At 42.3% G+C, this 21,972-nt stretch overlaps 1 protein-coding gene and 2 long non-coding RNA genes across 3 annotated transcripts in view; 1 reads left to right on the top strand and 2 right to left on the bottom strand.

Annotated features, from left to right (window-relative positions):
• Window positions 1–133: 133 nt before the first annotated feature.
• Window positions 134–21,972, top strand: part of LOC147795658 (uncharacterized) — a 45,041-nt gene continuing 23,202 nt past the window's right edge. Inside the window, exon 1 of the long non-coding RNA XR_015423581.1 lies at window positions 134–998. This is a non-coding gene — a long non-coding RNA (uncharacterized LOC147795658). The remainder of the gene's footprint in view (window positions 999–21,972) is intronic.
• LOC147795660 (uncharacterized) lies at window positions 3,957–20,353 on the bottom strand. Its single transcript, XR_015423582.1, has 3 exons — window positions 19,166–20,353; window positions 5,542–5,615; window positions 3,957–5,118 (listed from the first exon to the last, which is right to left on the bottom strand). It is a non-coding gene; the product is annotated as an uncharacterized LOC147795660 (long non-coding RNA).
• On the bottom strand, window positions 14,199–16,936 carry LOC147795661 (uncharacterized). The gene is made up of 2 exons (XM_087130906.1): window positions 16,444–16,936; window positions 14,199–16,071 (listed from the first exon to the last, which is right to left on the bottom strand). Exon 2 carries the CDS (start codon window positions 15,427–15,429, stop codon window positions 14,332–14,334), a length of 1,098 nt encoding a protein of 365 aa, XP_086987032.1. The 5' UTR covers window positions 15,430–16,071; window positions 16,444–16,936; the 3' UTR covers window positions 14,199–14,331.

Below are 21,972 nucleotides of genomic sequence, written 5' to 3'. Positions count from 1 at the left end.
GGAATAAGACCCTTGGTGGCTCAAAAGACCCATGGCCTTTCCTGACGAAATTGACAAATCTTCAAAAGCTTTACGTCAACGATTGCAATTTAACGGATGACGACAGAGCACAGATTGCTGAAGCAATTGTTTAAATTGAACCACAACTTGAAAAGGGCTTGATTTTAACTACCAAAACACTACCCGTCTAATTTGAACTCACAACAACTACGCTCGTTAACAAACAATGAACGATTACTTCATCGCCCAGTTCGGAATCAGCGCATTATTTAAGGAAAGCGAACTTATCAAGTGATTCCTGCTCACTGAAGTACCCCCTCAACGACGACCATTAAAGATGCTTCGCAACATAGGATGTCATTAGGCCTATGCGCCAGGAAGCCACGTGAAATAATCAAAGGGCACATGTTCCTGTATCTATTGATGTAGGTTTCATTTCCATATTTGATTTAGTTGGCGATTATCCGCGAAAGAGGGCAAGGGTTTTTGGCTTATATTTTGTTTTATCTTTTCTTTTTTTAATTTCTCCATTTGTCTACACGTCCTCCTCCCGCGTAAAGACGGTATTTTCCACCCTAAAAAGACTAAAAAAATACTCCAAATCTGGCAAACGTGGTGGCATCTGAAAGAGCAATGTGTCCCTGTATCTACTCATGTAGGTTTCATATCCACGAATATCCATGTGCTACATAAATTACCCATTTCTCAAGCGTATTTTATGTCTGACAGATGCGACTAAGCATTTGAGCGGAGAGCTGAGCATCAAGCAGAAGTGTTGCTGGATGAATAAGGTCGTTTCCTTGTTCATTCGCTCACATTATACACGATAGAAGGCGAGACTTCCACCACGAGCTTGCCACGCGTATACTGCGCGTATATCCATCCACCAATTGTATACTTCCATTTTCTCCTGATGAATTCAGTCGACTGGTAAAATGCGCTGCTTCCTTTTATTTGTGATTTGCAGAATTCTTGAAGAAAAAAGTCGATTCAAATAGGTTTATTTTTCTGACAATTGTTTAGCTTTCAATACATGAATAAATTAAACGTTTCCATTAATAAAACATTCGAAATGGAATAATTAAAATCAGAAAAAGGTTTGCTTTGATTGAACGATTACTGGATAAACAGCTGATGTACAGAAGTAGGCCCTATATTAATCATTGTAAATTATTGTAAATTAAAAATAAATTGTAAAATATAAATCGAATTCTGGAAGAAAGTGACTGCGCAACCATCCTGTACACAACTCGGATATCAGCTATTGCCTCTGTTGCCACTCAAGTGCACAATTCCATGTGGATCGAATCCTCACATCTTTTTTTAGCTTCAGCCAAAATGGGCAGTATTGGGCAGTATTGTCCTTTATTCTGAGACCTTCTTTGATTGATCTCGTAATTGGATGACCATTTACATCACACTTAGTATGCGAGTGTAACAGCTATGTATAGGTTATAATCTTATCTGCAGATTACTGATTGTATACTTACGGCTGATGTGCAGACTAGGCCCATTATGATTCATTGTAAATTATTGTATATGTATTTTTCTGTATGTATATCATATAACATTTACGTCACTGAGAATGTTTTACTGTTACAGTTGTGTCCATTAGTTACAGGAACTCAGTCAGGTTTCAAATGCATTGTATCAAATATTGCATCATTTGATATCAAGAATTTGTACATAATGGCTTCTTGAAGTTGAGGGCTTTGACTGGCTTTGACAATTAAAATTAACATGTCACATCAACCTAAAGCAGGAAATACTCTGAACTGTCTCGGATTTTAATGATTGACAAGTACAAAACTCCTACTCAAGAAGTAAAATTAAGAAACAACACCAAAAGTTTGTTTTACAACTCGTAGATGTTATGCCATGTGAACGCCAGCACAAAATCGTAAAACTCTGCTAGTTTTGATGATAACGAAAAAGCAAATTGCTTCTTGGAATGAAAGTTTAAAATATCAACCAAAACTGTTGAATGTATCACAACTGTTTCGTCCTTGCAAAGTAAATTACGTGTTGATGGCATTATCAGACCAGGAAGTTGTATGCAGGAAGGATAGTTTGTTCACATCTTTTCAAGGAATCGACGCGTCTGTTGAGTAGATCTGTTGTGGGAAAGAGCATTTTATCACTTCATTGCTTACTTTCTGAATATGCAAAGTAACAATTTGTTAAACCCCGCCCACTTTGTCTGTGGGTTGTATTTATCTGTGTAATCTATGCGTTGGTTGCTTGCTTAAGCGTCCGGCATGGATCCGGTTCAATACAGTAGATTGTTTTATACAACCTGAGTTGTAACTTTCTGTATTCTAACCAGCATTATGGGTAAGTTGTTAAATAACTAAAGGGGCGTATTACATGTTGGACTTGGTCGAGATTTTGATTCAAACTTTCATAATGGATCATTGTGGATTTAGTCTTTGTACTGACTTGAAAGTCAAGATATGCACCGGTTTGCATAAAAATACTTGGAACAAAGACTTCTAAAATATATGACTTGAATAATGTTTCTTAAAGGAGTTTGTTTACCTACAAAAAAATCAAAGGAAAAATTGTGATATTTTGAACATGTAACCACAACTTCAAGTTTGCAATCAACACCAGGTGTACGCTGGATTATTTTGAAATTATTAAAAGGTAACTTGAGTAGCATTTGAAACTACATGTATAGAAAAGTTTAATGTAAAACAATCATGTAAAGCGCTGAAGAATAAAAAAATAAATCATTCCATCTTAATCTCTTACATTTTGAACATTTTCTTGTTATTAACTGCTGCCACAAAGATTGCAGTGACGTACGTCTTAGGTCCTAATTATTTTCTGGTTTGTTGCTCAAATGTGCATGATATCCATGGTAAGAGGTTTTTCAATTCTTAAAATTTAATTGCACTAGAACCTGCCATGGCAGAACAAAGCACTCTCTTCCAAGATGGTGACTGCTATTAATAAACATTACAATGAACTGTGAACAGCTAGAAGCCATCACTGGGGGCAGCTTCGACTTTTAACTTATAATGAATTTCAATAAATTGCATTGGTTTTTCGAAATTGGTAGTCGACGACTGCGTAAGATTTGCTGTAACTGATTTGTTGGAGTGACGTCATACACAAGCCACGCCCACTTGTCAGGGGTGCTTAAGAGATGCTCTTTACATTTTGCGCGTTAATCACCCTGCGACATTCATGGTTGTCTTCTAACGGATGTAACTTTGCTGATTAGACTGTAAAAGCACACCGTGTGTTAGCGTGAGGTTGATTCGCGTAATCAATCTAAGCAACGGCATTTCAACCGAAAGGTGAACTTTCTCTGTCTGAATTGACGACTCAAATCAAGAAAACGAAGGCTACATGCACCACCCATGGCCTGCTGACTGTTTTGGTGTTACTTGGTAAGTAAATACTTTCCTGTTGGACAAAACGCAGGTCATCTTCACAAGCAAAAGTAAAACTGAGTGTTTCCTATAATATGACGAAGTTTTCAGCATTGCCGAACGTTGCGTCACTCATACCACGTTTGTGGTGGCGCCCTACCAGTGTGACAAACGAGGGGTGAACAAAAAAGTTGTCTTGAGGGGGATTGTTGCTCAGACCTAAGCTACTGACAAATGGGAGGAACAGGGATTGACGGTTTATTCGGCAAACAGCGCCCTCATTGTACGTGTTACAATGGTGTCCAACTCAAATTTTTAAAAAAAAAAGCTACACCAAAGTAGTGTGGCGAAACAGAGGTAGGCATGGATACCCAAGTCATTAACCATAACATGTGCTACATGCGCTGACCAATCAGCTGTGGGTATAACACCATAGACCGATTGCTGTGTTACATGCATTGAATTTGGGGAGTCGGGTTGGCTCATCCAAATGACAACCCTTGTAAGAGATGCAATCGAACGCTCCTGTCTAGATACAAGCAAGCACGGATAGGTAACATTTCTTCGGTTATGGGATTGTTTAATCATTTATTACAGACATTAAACAACCGTGTTTACAATTCGTGACTCAACTACTGCACAATGTCTGTTTGTATTACAATTTGTTCTTTAAGGAACTTACAAGAAAAGTGTACTTTACGTGTGAAGAATTGTGGGGAAAATAATGAGACTGGTTGCATTCAGACATGAATGTCATGAAACGTTTTGACAAGAGAAAATCCCACATTCAAACCTGTGTCAGAGGTTGCTCTTATGCGACGGTAAGTTTGCAAACCCAAACAGTTGATCATCAATAATTTTTCGCCACTTCACTGTTATTTGGTTACCAACCTATGATAATCAGATTCAATTTTTCTACAAGCTGGGCAACAGGGGGCGCCAAACAAATACTGGGTACCAGCTATGCTGTGTAAAGGTCGACAGTATTAAGCAGTGGATTGCTCTACTTGCAAGTGTAGCCTCTCTATCGACCAAACCCTCAAGGAACTACCATATTGGGAGTCAAGCAGGCCACGCTCCAAAACAAAGACTTGCAAATAGTACCCTTTCAGCCAAACACCAATTCTACCATGAACAGCAATACTTGGATGAAAGTGAGGCTGGACTTGCAGACGAACTCTCTTGCCGGCGGAACCTCTCTTTCAACCCAACCACGGCAGAGGCCCCACACATGCTCATCTGGTGTTCCATCCTTGTCAAATACTCTGCCCCTACTTGGTTGTAATCTGTTCCACCAACCGGTGAAAAAAGGCCAATCATTTACTTTTGTCTCTTTCAATTTTAATCTGCCGGGAGAACGACGAATGTTTACAGAGATGAGCCCAACATTTTGGAGACAACATGGCTTTTAGTTTAAAATGGGCAGGCTTCATGTGTACATTTTCAATGGGAGTCGCTGTCTTCCGTTGCCATGTTGTGCCCTATTAAAACTAATACATGTTGTCCAACTTCTGGACAGAATTCTTTCCATGTGCCACAATCTGAACAGAGCGGGAGAAATATGGTACAAAACTTTGGCCTTGAAACCGGCGAGGATTAGCACAGCGCAGTTAGCCCTACCGCAGCGCAGGCTTGACGCAGGTTTGCCCCCTAAGGATGTTGCTGGATGATTACTGCTCAAAGTCGGGATTCTTTTTCAAGATGATGAACCCTTCGATGATTAATGTCAACGACAGATCTGCGCAGAGAAGTTAAGGATGGTTACCAGCTTGACTTGATGGTTGGTTGTTGGTTGGTCTTGATACAAGGGTGGTGGTGATGGCAGTGTTAGGTTATGGTGGTGACAGACTTGTGATCAACTTCTGACAGACTTGTGATCAACTTGTGTTATTGTGAGAGACTTGTGATCAACTTGCGATTGTCTTGTGACTGATGTCAGACTGACTTGAAATAAACCTGTGATAGAGAATGTCGCAGGGTTCAAAAAGTTCCTAGTAAAAATGTTTTTGAGATTAAATGACAATTCTTAAAAGAATTTCTATAAAGCTGAACAAAGAAATGGACTGGAGTCAATTTCCTTGTTCATCTTTATAATTATTCATAAGCACCCAGTCAAGTTCCCAATATGATTTGTTAAAAGAATTTCGGCTCAATAGGATACATTCTTCGGTGGCTAGCTCCGCCCTCTCTCCGTACGCAAGCAGCACTGGTGTCGTGTGAGTCGACATCAACAGCCTACCCCCCAAAAAAATTTAAAGGTTTTAAAACATTACAAATTTACAATTTCATATATTTTGTTATTTGAGGGTCAAAGGCAGATTTACCCAAGCCGCCAAAATTAATTACAAGCCGAATGAGTCACGTACAAACTAAACGCTACGTGAAGGATTTTTGAGAAATGTGGATCAATGGAAACTCATTTTCCACTCATATAATTTCCACTGTTGTTCAACCACGTCTCCCCAAAACTCTTACTTTGAAGTGGTTTACGTCTTAGGTTCATATTCTCTTTATATTTCGTTGTTCAAATGTCCATAACATTCACTGTATAAGCTTTATAATTCTTAAAGCTCAGCACCAATTAATATATTACAATAAACTCCAAAGAACCAAGAGCCATCATTGGGGACAACTGCCATTTTTAAATTTGTAACGAATTATAATAAAACGCAGCGTTCATTCGTGTTCATTCGTGCTTGATTCCCTCCCCCGTTCATTAGAAAATGGTGGTCGATGACTGCATCAGATTTGGCTTGATCTGTAGGAGTGACGTCATGCCCAAACCACGCCCACACTTGTGTCGTCCCCATGCTAATTTGCCTTTCAAAACAATTATTATATACTACTCCATGGCAAAATGACACATACATTTATCGAGTGCACTGTGTAGTTCATAAACGAATTGGTGAATTGGCAGTGGGTTTCTCTCCACAGAAAATACTAGAGGACTGAGGGTTTATTCTCTTTAAAGGGCCAGGACGGTTTATGCAGAGGTATATTTGAGCCAGTGTGAACTGTCACTGGGTCTGCATATATATGTTTTAAGTGTAATGTAACTGACAGTCATTTATTATTGCAGTTTCTCCCCAATGGTTATTGCAATTGGGTCAGGTCCGGTTTTAAAGGTGTAGAAAGCCGCACAGATTGATATCAGTACAATTCCTACACTTTGCACTTCACAAAGTTGAACGCTTTGACTAACAAAACATCACCATGATGTAAAAACACCACGTCACGTAATACTAATGTAAGAAATATTGTAAACTTTCTCGGATTTCATAATGAATAAATACGTAAACTGCTTCTCTTCCTGGAAATTAAAGAACAACTACGAGTTCCTTTTAATACTGTCCGTTTTTCTACGGCCGGCTTTGCTTTACCCAGTGATCGGTTGTCCGTTGGCTTCACAGAACACACGTGTAATAGCTACATACGTCACATTAATCTCATCTGTGGATTATTGACTGTATATTAAGGCTAGTGTACAGATGTATAAGTGAGTCACTGTCAAGTTATTGCATAGTTTTGTATGCATCCTATACGATTGTAATGTCACTGTTATAATTTTGCTCACTGATTGTTATAGGAATTGGGTTCAGTTTTAAAGGTATGTATCGAAAGTTGGATCTGTTGTTATCAGTGTCTACATATTGCACGTTTTGAAGTTGAGGCTTTGACTAGCAAACCATTGCCACGAAGTTAAATTAACAAGTCAGTCATACTAATAGAACAAATACTGAAAACAGTCTGGGTTTTTATAACATGAATCAATATGTAAACTTCTTCAATTAAGAAGGAAAATAACTACATAAATGTTGTTTTTACAATTCGTAAATGATGTCGTGCCATGCAAATGTAACTCTTTCAAATATGGAACACGACAAGATATATGCTGTATACTGTATAAAGTATATACCGTTGTCAGTGACAATGGCACAGTTGTTGGAGTTTCAATGGAGATTTAGTTTTGTATTAATGACGTTCGTTGGTCAAACGTCATGTTTGGGGCATGTAGGGCTATATAAAATAGTCTTTCATACATAACTTGAAGTAAGTTGCATCTTGCTGTATTTTAATCTACCATTACAACATTATGCGTGAAGTTACGTAACTAACCGAAGGAACACAAATATCTTGAAACTGTGTACATAAATGTTTCAAACGTTTATGTGGGGTATTTTCGATCACATTTTCTGTTTTGAATTGAAATGGCAGAAGTCGTTTTGTTGATTTTTGATACTAAAATATGCATTAAGTTTCATACAGAAGTTGTCGATTCATTTCTAAAATATAAATCAAGGGTTACAGGAGTTTGTTTACTTTCCTTCGAGGGAAATTATGATACATTAAAATATATGTAGCGGCAGCGCTTGCGCGCCCGCTGGGGGCGGACCCTGACGATCCGGAGGGGGGAGACTGGTCTCCCGGTAAGGGATGGATTGGATCAGCTTGTAACACAGGTCGTCAAATAATCACCTCCAATTTATTCGTCAATGGAAAGAAAACCCTATAAATTAATACAAAAGGCATGAACCCTAATTAATTACATAAGTGCTTTAGTTGATTCATGGACAATAATTAAACAACAATGACATCAATTGCAATGGTGGACTGCAATGGCATGAGTGCGTACTGCTTATACATATCACACATAATACATAGAAGCGAATATGCTATTTAAGCTAACAGCACAACCCAAATTTCTATTCACGGTGGCTTTGGGGCTTTATGCAAATGCACTGACCACGTGACGGTACAGCGCGAAGACGATGTACATGTCGAACGTTTATAAGTGACCATAAATGGCAACGTATAATGGATGAAATTACAAAATACCGGCGCTAGGATATGCCAAATACCCCCCCAAACCCCGACTCACCCAGACACCACGGGTTGTGAGACCTACAGTGGTCTGCAGGGCCCAGCAACTCCAAGGGAACAGGCTGAAAACTGTCCGAAATGGTCCCGAAATGTTGCGCTGTCTCCACCGAGATGGCCACGGAAAGAAAAAAGGACTAGACGTGGTCGAAGGGTCGGTAACGCACACTGGGCAGACCGGCATATCCAAGCGCGGTATAAATAGTAAAAATGTTGACAATGCCCGTAATACAATACAAATGAATCCAAGCGTTTTAAAACAGATAATGAAGTCAGCGGAAGGTATTCCGGCTACATCTTATGTTATCATGATAGAAATTAAATGGAGCTAATTCCAATAGAGGCGCAAGGCCACGTCAACGTGAAGGGTGAGGGGACCCTCTCAGTTGCTATGCAACAACGTAAACATTGAAAGGATCTTAAAGGCGTATACCATGTGCATGTAGATTATACATGATAAATATACGGGCAACTCCCCACAAGTTCCCTACTTTGACACCATACGCCCCAGGATGGTGATGTTAACAGCATAACGCCGGGAATAACCTCACATAATATATCACTGATGTAAGATAAAGTTTGGAGACATAATACCAAAATGGGATTCCCCTTTCCAGGGCAAACTTGTCTAAAATGATTTATCCTCAAAAGACACTCATTGGTGATCACTTAACGGCTGTCAATCACTTTTTTTTAAAGTACAAAAGTATAAAACATGTTAACAACATCCGATAAAAGTGATGCAAAAGAATGCGTGATCATCGGTGAGGCACAGCCTGTCTCTTTTTCAAGAGTGGACACCTTTGATCTTCTTCGATATAGCCTAGCTAAAAATCGTAGTTGCAAGGGAAAAATATATGTATTAGTTCTACAAATTAGTGAAAGCCATAGCGAACAATGGCCGCTCGGAGACCCTTGCAATACTTGTTCATACCCTCTATATTGAGGTGACAACCATCACTCAAATACTTAGGGTAGTTCACACGCTTCTGCGTGAACAGATACACGTTCTGACGTTCCGACTTAGGTCTCCTACTGAAGAGTGAGTTGAACCTTCTCGTTCTATGATTGAAAGTCGTCACCGCGACCTGTCCAGATCTAGTGATTTTAGATCGTTGTATTATAGATAGGAATACCACCTTTCGGGGTGATATCCCTCTACTTTCCAACACATCTAGGAACTCAAAACTCTTCCCAACTAGAACCTCTGGCGTAATTTCAGGGAGACAGAGATCATTTGTACCAATATCAAGTACCAAAACGTCAATGGAATTCAACAACCGCATCTTTTGGCAGTAATAATCAACATGATTAAATAGACGGTCATAACTCAAACCTGGATGACCCTCGACAGTCAAGTTAATTTCTGCAGCAAGCCCAAGTAATTCTTCCACGGACTGGTGTTCCTGACGGGCCATCCTATCAAGTCTTTTCACAAAAGAGTGCCCGAACAAATATACATTGAGCGGTTCAGACATTGCAAAGCCGTCGAAAAACAAACGAGGGCAAAATAACAAAGTAACAAGGGTACTTCAGAACTTAGTCTTAGGTGCTTAGTCTAACTCTAAACTACATGTACCAATATATTACATGTATAACAAACTGAATGCAAAAATATACGTACAGGCAAAATACATGTACTTTGGGCATACAATGTGCACCACCTAGATCAAATTACATAATGTACATGATCGAAACAGCACAAGCCCACTACAGCTCGACCAAGCTGACAAGCATGAATAAGGAGGTGGCAAAATGCCACTGTCCTGCTACACACAGGCGACCCCTCCTCTCAGCTTGCTAGAAGGCTTTGCAATGAAACTACAGGAACTAATTTAGGTGACTCCAGTAGGCAGGGTGCTGGATTGGCATTTCTGCCTCAGACGTTCAGAACGTCGCGGTCCAGTCGTTTCTTTGGGCTGGGGAACAGCTTCTTCACCAGAAGGCAACTCCGCAACGGACTTGTCAGCACGATCAGACAACCGCCCTGGAACAGCGATCAGCAGCTCATCCTCAGAGTCACCTGAAGTTGATCCTGTATCAGAATCAGAACAATCTTTTATGGTTGGCAACTTCTGAAATGGATCCCCTGACTGGGTGAGTTCCCCTCTAGGGTCAAGAACCAACATTTTCCGGTTCAGCCATCTTTCCGGACCTCCTAGAGCAGGCCTAACAGCATACAAGTCCTTCGCAGAATTGCGCTTCACGACTATGTACTGTTCCTCACAGAAGTGGTTGCTTAGCTTATGGCGATCTGTGAATGCACACCGCTTCACTAATACCCTGCTCCCAATCGGAAGAGGGCTCGCCTGGGCTAGCTTGTCATAGCGCTGCTTATTAGCCGCTGCTGCGCTGATCATACGATCCTTAACCAACTTGTGCGCACGCTTTAGGAATGTTGCTTGCTGCTGAGCAACATTCTCGCTCCAACTCTTGCCCGTATTGCTAATGAGCTGATCAAGAGGTACGAGAGGTTCCCTACCGAACATTAGTGTATATGGCGCAAAGCCAGTTACACAATGGGGTGTACTGTTGTACATAAAGACAAGGTACGGAAGCAGTTCTGGCCACTTGCTCCTACTATGACTATCCAGTGACTTTATAAGACCACACAAAGTCTTATTGAACCTTTCGGTCTGCCCATTTCCTTGCGCATGGTAAGGGGACGTTCTGGTCTTCTTGATACCATACAAGTCACAAATCTCCTGTACCAGGTGACTCTCGAAATTCCTCCCTCTATCTGAATGGATTTGTGCAGGGACCCCATAACGTGTGAACCATTCGTCCCGCAGGACTCGAGCAACCGTAGGTGCCGTCTGGTCCTTGCAAGCTACAGCCACCGCAAACTTGGTGAAGGAATCGGTCATCACCAAGACGTCCTCGTAATTACCATGACCGCGGTCAAGCTTTAGGAAATCAATTGCCAACCTCTCGAGTGGGCGAAACGCAAGCAGATGTCTCATCGGTGGACGTACTGTTGGTGTTGGAGCCTTAGAGACTGTGCAGTGATAACAGGTACGGATGTGCTCCCGCACATGGCAACTCATCCCCGGCCAGAAGCAACGCCTTCTAATGAAATTAAGGGTCCTGCCAACCCCTTGGTGGCCCCACTGATCGTGTGACGCCTCAAGAATAACCCTTCGCAACCTCTTTGGAACTAAGAGCTGAGTCACCTGACCAAGTCCGGGGTCCTCAACAGACCTATATAGCACACCCTTACACTCTATCAAGCGTGACCACTCTCGGACCCATCCTTTTACCTCTGCATTAGAGCTATCAGCATCAGCGTGACCTTGCCCAGGGTCCCAGCGGCGATTCCAAAGACCCCACACAACTCCAAGGGCCTCATCTTGTTTCTGCATTGTCGCCAGGTCAGAGTGGGAATATGATGGGAACACCGAAGGTGTCACCAAGGGAGCGTCATCATCAGATGCGCTCACACCTCCTGCACAATCGGAATGGCCTGCTGAGGCAGGCCTCAGCTCTACGGGGACAGAGGTACTTTCCGCTGAAGTTTGAAACACACACGCCGCCCCAACATCAGTCACCTCAGGGGGGTTCCGACTGAGTGCATCAGCACATTTATTACTTCGACCTGATCGATATCTTATCTCTAAGTCGAACGGGGCCAACTGAGCAGCCCAACGTTGCTCAGTTGCACCTAGTTTGGCTGTCTGCAAGTGGGCAACAGGACTGTTATCAGTCAAAACCAGTGTATGCCTACCCCAAAGATACTCTCTGAATTTCTCTGACACAGCCCACTTTAGGGCAAGAAGCTCTAGCTTAAAGCTAGAGAGGTCGGAATAATTTCTTTCCGCTCCCCTGAGCCCTCTGCTGGCATATGCTACGGGGTGAAGACAACCCGAATCGTCGCGTTGGGATAGACATGCCCCGAGTCCCTTAAGGGACGCGTCAACTTCAAGCACAAAGTCCCTGTCAAACTGAGGGTAGGCCAAAACTGGTGTACTGCAAAGCGCGCTCTTCAAGGTCTGAAAGGCTTCATCAGCTTCCTCTGACCAAGGCAGGATCCCCCTAGAGTTCCCTACTTTTTCTGGGGCCTTGCCGCTCAGTGCATGCAGGGGTGCTGCAATTTTTGCAAACCCCTGCACATAGCGCCTATAGTAGGACGCTAGTCCCAGAAATGAACGAAGCTGATCAAGGTTAGTTGGAGTCGGCCAGTCTCTGACTCTCTCGATCTTGGTAGGATCTACAGCAATACCCTGGTCACTGACAATGTGACCAAGGTGGGTAACGGATGTGCGGAACAACTGACATTTAGTGCCTTTTAACTTCAGGCCATGGGTCTCAAGCCTACTGAACACTTTGTCCAACCTCCTTAAATGTTCCTCGAAAGTATCCGAGAAGACGAGCAAATCATCCAAGTACAATACACATTCTGAAAGGTTCATGTCGCCAAAGATCAGCTCCATGATCCTTTGAAAAGTACTTGGACTGTTGCAGAGCCCCTGGGGAAGACGAAGGAATTCGTACAACCCCCAAGGCACTCTAAACGCAGTCTTGGCTACCGAGTCAGGATGCATGGCTACTTGAAAGTAGCCATGCGCTAGGTCGAGAGAAGAGAACAGCTTGGCCCCTCCGAGTGATTCTAGGGTCTCATCGATCCTAGGTAGCGGAAAAGCGTCTCTATGCGTTTTAGCATTAAGACACCTATAGTCGACGCACAGTCGCAACTGTCCATCTCTTTTCCTAATCAGCACTATTGGGCTAGCATACGGACTCGCTGATCGCCGGATTATCTTACGGTCAAGCAGATCCTGCAACAATTTCTTCACCTCTGATATCTGACTTGGTATTACTCGGCGGTAAGGCAAGTTAATCAGCCTTTCATCTGAAAGGTGAATCTCATGCGGGATCAAATCACAGTAGCCGAGATCAAATTGACCCTTCGAGAAAACATTCTGGTGCTTCCGAATCAACTCGGCCGCTGACAGTGCATCTGTGGCATTTAGACTCCTAAGACTAATACCAGGAGGCAACAAGAATTCTGTACCATCATGGAACACAAACAACTCCCCTTGCTGATCACAAGAACCCTGCACACCACCATGCCCAGGGGATTCCGAACCCACCGGCCCAGAACTTTCAGCATCAACATCCGTCACGTCTGGCACACCTGCCACAACATTGTGCACGGACACATGGAAGCAGTTATCAATAGAATCAACCACAACCTGCTCTGTCAAACAAGCATCACTCACAGTACCTATTTTAGTGGAAGGTGGAACTACCAATGGATTGGGGCTTGTATTCGCGACCAACAATGACAAATGAGGTCCATCCACCTGCTGCAGACCCTCAACAATGTGGCACGCATCCTCTAGATCACGTACTCCGCAATGAATTTCATCCAATGATGAACTAATTGGGTAAGGTTGGACTAACATAAGTCTACCTTGCGGGTCGACTACAGACCCACCTAGTACACAGTGAATTTCTCTCACGGTCCGTGGTTGGATTGTCTCTTCACCACGTGTCAAGACATCAAAAATGGTGGTCACAGGTTCCCTTACCCCTCCATCTGCACCAGCACACGTCATGGATCGGAACCAACGAATGGCCAAATCCCAGTCCGAGTTTGGCCGACAGACCTCCAGAAACTTTGCATTGGATGCGACCTTCCTAAGAATGTTACACCCCAGCAAAACTGGGTATTTACTACTCTTGTCCCCAGGATCGGGACAGAGTTTACTACTAGAGACTACAAAACTGGCACAGAACCTCTGGCCTAAAATCTCAACTTGTGTCTCCAAGTAACCCTCAAGTGGTATTTCGAGGTGATTCGCACCCATCAATTTGAAGAACCCACCCACATCATCCAACCCCCCAACTACCTTAGCCAAATGGCCATGGTAGAACTGTGATGATATCATCGAAGTCTCGGCTCCGGTGTCCAAAATACACCTTGCCGGAACTCCATTGATCAAAATCACAGCAGTAGGACTGCTGGCAAAAAGCTTACGCCTGTCAGCTTCTACACAAACCCTACTTGTATCAGAAGTAATGGGACTGAATGTGGGCTCTTCATTAACACTTTCCTCCGACGTCTCGCCCTCTACGACGGAGGCGACATGTTTTCCTGAACATGTCTGTCAGATGCTTTTGCCTGGCTACCAGTTTGCTCTTTCTCTGCGCTAGCCTTCAAGTCGTACTCTTTCTTGAAGCACTTTTCAACTGAATGCCCGCTCTTCTTACAATAAGTACACTGCACAGGGGTTTTCCGATTCTTCGGAATTTGTTTCTGGTTTGCTTGGTCAGCAGTACTCTGACAAGCAATTGTGTTTGTCAACTTCTGTATCTGCTTTAAGGTTTCCGCTTGCTGTCGCGTGAGGCGCTCCACTGCTTCGCGCAGATGCTTCTGGCCCTCGATCAATGCAGTAAGTAACTCGTGATCGCCCCCTATACGCGCAGTCTTCGAAGAAGAGGTCACGGCATCCACATGCGGAGCCGCACCATTCATGTCAGGCACAGAACATGTCGGTGGGCATGTTCTTGCTGGTTCACCATCAACATCGCGCAAGATGTTCAAAGCAAGCTCCCTAAACTTGTAGAAAGGGAGTTCAGGGTTCTCATGTATAAGTCGACGAAGCTCGCGCTTCGTTAACACATCACGCGCACCACGCGTGAGTTGTTCCTTAAGAGCACTTTGTTTGAGTTTACCCAGTGCCTCTTTCTCACTTCGGTCTGTGGAAGCCGCTTCCATGCGGTCATATAGTCGCATGAGTACCCTACTATAGTCCTCCAGGCTCTCTCCCTCTAGTTGATTTCGGGAGTAAAATGTGCAGTTCAGTGACTGCACTGTCTCCTTGGTGCCAAATCTAGACCTAAGAAGAGCCCGAAGTTTGCTAAACTGGTCTTTCTCGGTCTTTGGACAGCAGCGAACTTCTTCTTTTGCGTCACCACCGAGGTGATCTATTGCTACCAACAACTTCTCGTCCTCAGACAAGCCCAATTGACGGGAATAAGTTTCAAGATCGTCAAGCCACTCAGTCAGGGTCGGGTCCCCAGATTTCCTTGGGCGCCCGTTAAATTTCGAGAGCTTAACCGTCAAGGCCCTCTGGTATTTGAGCCCTTTAAAAGCATTGGCCAGAGTTTCTGCCAATGCCTGGTTCGACCTTGTTATTACATCAGCCAAACCCTCAGGTGTCGCCATGGTTCTAGTCTGAAGTCAACTAAAGTCAAAACGTCAGAGTGACAAACAAACCACGTACGGGCCACCAAAAACAACAAGAGAGGCAAAACCTCTTAAAATGCAATCACCAACAGAGCTACGTACTAATACAAGCACTATGGTATCAAAATACATGTGCTGACAAACTGCTGGGCACCCCGGGCAGTTACGAGAAAAATGAGATATACAAGTACTCCAATAAACATGTAACATGTAAGAAAAATGACATTTAAATCAGGAAATTGCCTTAAGAACACGCATAGGCTTAAAAAAGGCAGGCACTCACATGTGATTACCTTTACAGTAGAAAGTGCATTTAAGCAAAAAGGTGTTATTACACAATAATAATAACAAACTATAACCACAGGGTGTCTTAACAAAAAGCAGTCTCGTCCCTCATCACACGACGGTATCTGGGGTACAGTAACATCAAGCTCCACATTCATCCAATCCTGTCTACGACGCCAAGAACTTGTAGCGGCAGCGCTTGCGCGCCCGCTGGGGGCGGACCCTGACGATCCGGAGGGGGGAGACTGGTCTCCCGGTAAGGGATGGATTGGATCAGCTTGTAACACAGGTCGTCAAATAATCACCTCCAATTTATTCGTCAATGGAAAGAAAACCCTATAAATTAATACAAAAGGCATGAACCCTAATTAATTACATAAGTGCTTTAGTTGATTCATGGACAATAATTAAACAACAATGACATCAATTGCAATGGTGGACTGCAATGGCATGAGTGCGTACTGCTTATACATATCACACATAATACATAGAAGCGAATATGCTATTTAAGCTAACAGCACAACCCAAATTTCTATTCACGGTGGCTTTGGGGCTTTATGCAAATGCACTGACCACGTGACGGTACAGCGCGAAGACGATGTACATGTCGAACGTTTATAAGTGACCATAAATGGCAACGTATAATGGATGAAATTACAAAATACCGGCGCTAGGATATGCCAAATACCCCCCCAAACCCCGACTCACCCAGACACCACGGGTTGTGAGACCTACAGTGGTCTGCAGGGCCCAGCAACTCCAAGGGAACAGGCTGAAAACTGTCCGAAATGGTCCCGAAATGTTGCGCTGTCTCCACCGAGATGGCCACGGAAAGAAAAAAGGACTAGACGTGGTCGAAGGGTCGGTAACGCACACTGGGCAGACCGGCATATCCAAGCGCGGTATAAATAGTAAAAATGTTGACAATGCCCGTAATACAATACAAATGAATCCAAGCGTTTTAAAACAGATAATGAAGTCAGCGGAAGGTATTCCGGCTACATCTTATGTTATCATGATAGAAATTAAATGGAGCTAATTCCAATAGAGGCGCAAGGCCACGTCAACGTGAAGGGTGAGGGGACCCTCTCAGTTGCTATGCAACAACGTAAACATTGAAAGGATCTTAAAGGCGTATACCATGTGCATGTAGATTATACATGATAAATATACGGGCAACTCCCCACATATATACTCAACTTTAATCACCAGCTGTGTATAGTGGATTATTTTGAAAATCCTAAAAGTGCATTTTAGTAAAATTGGGAACTATTAAACGTGTAAACGAGCGTTGGAGAATCAGCAATGAAGAGCTCTTTCTTGGTCTCGGACATTTTGGATTTTCTTGTCATTCATCGCTGTCACGAAGCCTTACTTTGTAGTTGCTCACAAGTCTTAATTCTCTTCTGGTTTATTGCACAATAATATTTCTGCATGCCATCAATCCTTGAGAAATTGTTCCTCTTCAAATTCGGTAAACATTGAATGAATACAAGAAAATAAAGGCTATATCATGTACTGCCCGTGGCTAGCTCACTTCTTTGTTGTACCTTGGTGTACATGCCCTTTTATCGCGTCATGGGCCCTTCTTCATGTACTAGCTCTATTGCCCATCTTCTCACTATTTCACGTACATCTGGTAATTGAGTGAATGGACTGGGCCTGCAAGTACACCCAGAAGTTTCCAACGCTCTCGCAGTTCTTTGAAGATATCAGTCTATACTGTGCACTAAAATAAAAGCAAGAGTTCACGCTGGTGTACGTTTCAACTGTCTCTTCCAAATTGTAATTCTACGTAACTTGTCAAAACCCCATACATGTGATACACACTAGTTTATAAAAGGTCCCTGCACAAAGGGATACAAAGCTCTTAGTCTTACAGAGGCTTCCAAATTCTTTCCTTCATGTCCTTCAAGAGATTAACCTAGCAGAAAGATGCAGAGGTTGAAAAAACGTTTTTCCTCCACCGTCCATTCCACTCGGCTCATGAAGAAAACGAGCAATGCCCCGTGTTGACATCCCACCATTACAGCCTAAATGTCTGTGAACAACAGAGGGCGCTATAATGCTTTCACGGGATTGATTTTGGCACTAACACTTGGTTTTATAGTAAATACTTTTCTATTAGACAAAACGTCAATGTTTTTATTACCAGTGCACTCTTTCCACATGGTAGCACTAAATATACTCGATCAACAGAGGGGGCTATCCATAACGGACGGGATTTTGCATTTGAAGTCAACAAATTGGAAGGAATCGCTACTCGGTCATCAGACATAGTGCATCACGTACCCGTGTGGAGTGGGCGAAAATAATTGTCCACAGGGACAAATATGCAAGACCAGGAACTTTTTGCGAGGGAAAGGGTAGAAAAGATAACAAAGCACAAAGGTCTTTGACGAAAACGATGGTGAACTCAGTGTGGCTTGCGTATGTTTCCTTGTTCAACTTAGTTTTGCTTATTGTTCAGGGTTGCACACTGGAACGCCAGGGAGCTTTTGTGATGGTAATGCACGTCCGATTGAAGCAGATGGCCACTTTTCGGCCCATATGCAGCAAGGTATGAGTCGGAGAGAACCCCCCCTGCTTTGTGTTGGTCATTGTCTCACAGGAATCTGGGGAATTCCTTTCAGACATCTTGGGGGATGTGTTAAGTAACAATAGTCTGGAATGTGTATAGGGATTGAACATGTTGGGGGGGTACCCCTCGGTCTCATTTCTTGCTGAGTAAATTTCAGCCAACTATGTAAAAAGTTGAATTTACGGCTGTCGTCAAAATGTTCGATCCAAATTTCTTCCTACCCGAAAGCAAAAAAACAGATGGCCGCTTTTCAGCCGCGAGGGAATGGAGAAAAATGTAAAATCTGCTTTTCTTGAAGCAGAAAACCAGAAAAATGGAAAAATGCACAACCAAACAATGTTCTATCTGCTTTTTGAGTTGGCAGAAAAGTAGGAAAGTCGAAATTTCATGTTATAAGACCACAGAATTTTCTTTTCTACCATTCTGATAGCAGAAAAGTAGATGGTCACTTTTCGTCTTCCATAAGATGTCGATCAGTCATCCCATCGCTGGTTCGCTCCATCTATTACGCGGGCTCTTGTATAGGTGAACAACGTCAGATCACCAGTCTCTATCCCGATTTGCTTCAAACAAGCACATCTAGTTTATTAAACTTGACTCGTAAATATCGACATGTCTTTAGGATTTACCTTCTGTTAGTTGCACGGCACCTCAATATGGTTACAATTTTAGGTTTATCATAAAAGCCGACACACAGGTATAAATATTATAAAGTATGTTACAAACTTGGAGATTCATACGAGAGGAAACCTTCAATAAACAATGGAAGAGACAGCAGGAAATATTCCTACCTCTGACGAATAGCTATCATAACCCTTATCACTTTATCAAGAACGAAATCAGACTTACGTTTCTTTTAGATCGGCATAGCCAAGAAGTAATTGAAAGTCGAAGACAAAAAGCCGAGGTTTGGCTGCTTGAGCGTAATGTGCGTACCGCGTGAGGCATAGTGATGGCCATAATGGTTAGACAGAAGAGGTTTAGTTAAACGCCAATAGAGTCTCTTGTTTAATACAAGGGCAAATGAAGGCAATGCAGTGCAGTTACGTAATAGAGGACTGCAATCTATGCGCTGAGCAAAACTAAATGTTTCACTCACTGAAGAATCAAGTCAGCGTCTTGGACGAAGTGTTTGCAGATCACGTGTGCATGACCTACTAGTCTTGCCTCCAGGAGGGATGTGGATCAGGTATTACTGGAGGGAGAGACTAAATATTCCTGATTTAGCAGAAGATGGCACATTTTCGAGAAATCAGTCACTGGCGCAGTGCAAATTAAAAAAAATAAAATCGGCCTTGACATGGGAGGGATCGTTGACACTCAAGAATTAGGGTTTGTCACTTGCAGCTGATTGGACCTAAGTAGACTCTGGCGCCTTCGTTTTGAATAATTTGTTTTCTCTTATACAAAAAAAATCGTAATGAGGACGTCCTGTTCTCTCAAAATGAAATATTTGCAGAATTCCCCTTTTATATCTTAATTCCCTTTTTGTTTTTCATTTTAGGTTCATGTGTTTTAACTTTTATAAGTTTTTACATTGTGGCCTCAAGTTTTTTGGTCGGTTTTCTAACGTTTAGCCACTAAGGGAATAATTCATCAGACAAAATTCCTTCATCTTTGAATATGAATTTGAATAGCTTGAGAGCCATGGCTTTCACCCATATTATGCTGCAAGGATTTGTTGATGATTAAGGGGATGGCATGCTGTTCAACTTTGTTTGTACAGGGAACTGGAACGTTTCATCTACGTAGTCTCGTTACAGGTTGAAGCAACCGAGAAAGAATTCAGGATTGACATCAATGCTAGTTGGCATTTTAAAATTTTGATCAGAGTATTAGTCGAGAGAGAAATGATACAGTCATTATCGTTTTGAGACGTGTTATGTAATACACTCCAGAGAGTGAAGACTAGGTCTACCAGATCCCCAAAGCAGTGCAATTAAGTTGCTGTGATGTGATAGTATATTTTGACAATTTTGGTTGAACGTTCTTGGCTCCCATAAAGCGATTCAAATTGTATATTGTAAAGAAAGAAGCTATAACTTTATGAATAAAACCGTAGTTAAAATATTGTAAATAGCATTGACTTGTTCTCTCTTGTAGTCATTTCGTGTTTGCAATAATCTTTCCAGTCGCAGCCCAGCAATTAATAGGACTTTTTCCAATGGTGTAAATGTTTGACCTCATACTCAGGGGTTATGGTCCTACATACAGCGTGCATGAGGGGTTTGGCTTTCAGCAATCAGTTTTAACAGACAGACACGAGCCGTTGAACTGACTGAAAGACTGCCAGTGTTTTCATACCACTGCACCAGCCACGTTTGTCACTCCATTCTTGAAAATTGCCAAAACCAGAAGGAATATTTTACATAGTTTTTGATGAAACTTGTTGAAAACAGCTGCACATTTGTGCTCCAAAAGTAAACAAAACCTATCTTGGTTACCAAGTGAGAAATTGTTTTAAACGAAGTTAAACAATTCCCACTCAGCCTTGTAAAAATAAATGCTTTTATTAGTGTGTCGTATTTTTGAAATGTTTTTTGGCCTTACAAACATTGCTCGAATGGTTTTTCCATCAGCCGCGAACTATAGAAAATATTCACTCCTCCGGGTCAAAAGGTATGCCCCTTCACCCATGGTACCATTCGTATTCATATTGCGTGGTACGCATGACTGAGGAAAAAGCTCAATACGTGTAGCTGAAAATCCCCCACAAAAAGCTAGACGTGCGTCAATATATTACAATCGTTTAGTTTTGTTTGTGACATCCAGCACCGGGTACTGTCTGTTGTTTGTGTAGCTGTGAAGGTTTACCTGCCATGGAAATGCGGTGCTGGAGGAGGTACCGTCGCATGTTGCTCAAACAATGAGAGCGTCATATTATTCAACCCTTGCTCCCAACCACTGCATGATATATAAACATGTTTGCCTGTGAGTCCATAAAGGCGAACTTCCACAAATCGAAGACATAAGTAAATAATTATAGCCAGTTCCTTGCAGTGGTAATTTTACGCAGGTTGGCGTCGAGCAATGATGACATGCTGTCAGTGCTTTGGCAATTAATTCATCTTTTCAGATGACTGACTAGCTTGTTTACACAAAGTCACTACGCCCATCTTAAGTAACTAAGCAGGAATTATAAAATCGATGGTATGAAACAACATTTTCTTAAAACGTAAAAAAGAGGATCGGGTAGCCATCGGGTAAATGTTCATCCTTCCGTAAATCCATGTCCATTTTGTGTGGTTTGTCTACAGAACTATGTTTAAAACGAACCATGTACACACACCCGCACTCATCGAAACAAACACAAGTAGATGGGGCCATAGTTCAACATTAACATTGGATACACGCAATTTCAATAAGTAACGCCTATTAAATTTCTACAATTTTTTATTTTTTTTTTTTTTGAGCGGGGGGACTCTCCAGAAATTATGGAAAGATTGTCATCCATTGAGTAAAAGTAGTTCCGACACACCGCCAACTGAATACGTGCATTGATGCCTACACCAGATGCAAAGTAGGGCATTTCATTCAAGTTCCCAAAAAATTAAGCATTCATTTTTGCCATCGTATCGCCTCACTTTTACCCCAATATGTGGCATTCATTGGCTATATAATATTCGAAAGGACACAATTTGCCAGTGAAAACTGCT

This window comes from Acanthaster planci, linkage group LG21 (assembly GCF_054643075.1).
Source record: "Acanthaster planci isolate LZ-2023a linkage group LG21, COTS_SCS, whole genome shotgun sequence".
Classification (NCBI taxonomy): domain Eukaryota; kingdom Metazoa; phylum Echinodermata; class Asteroidea; order Valvatida; family Acanthasteridae; genus Acanthaster; species Acanthaster planci.
Note: the sequence above shows the minus strand (reverse complement) of the source record. Positions and strands in the feature narration are given on the sequence as shown.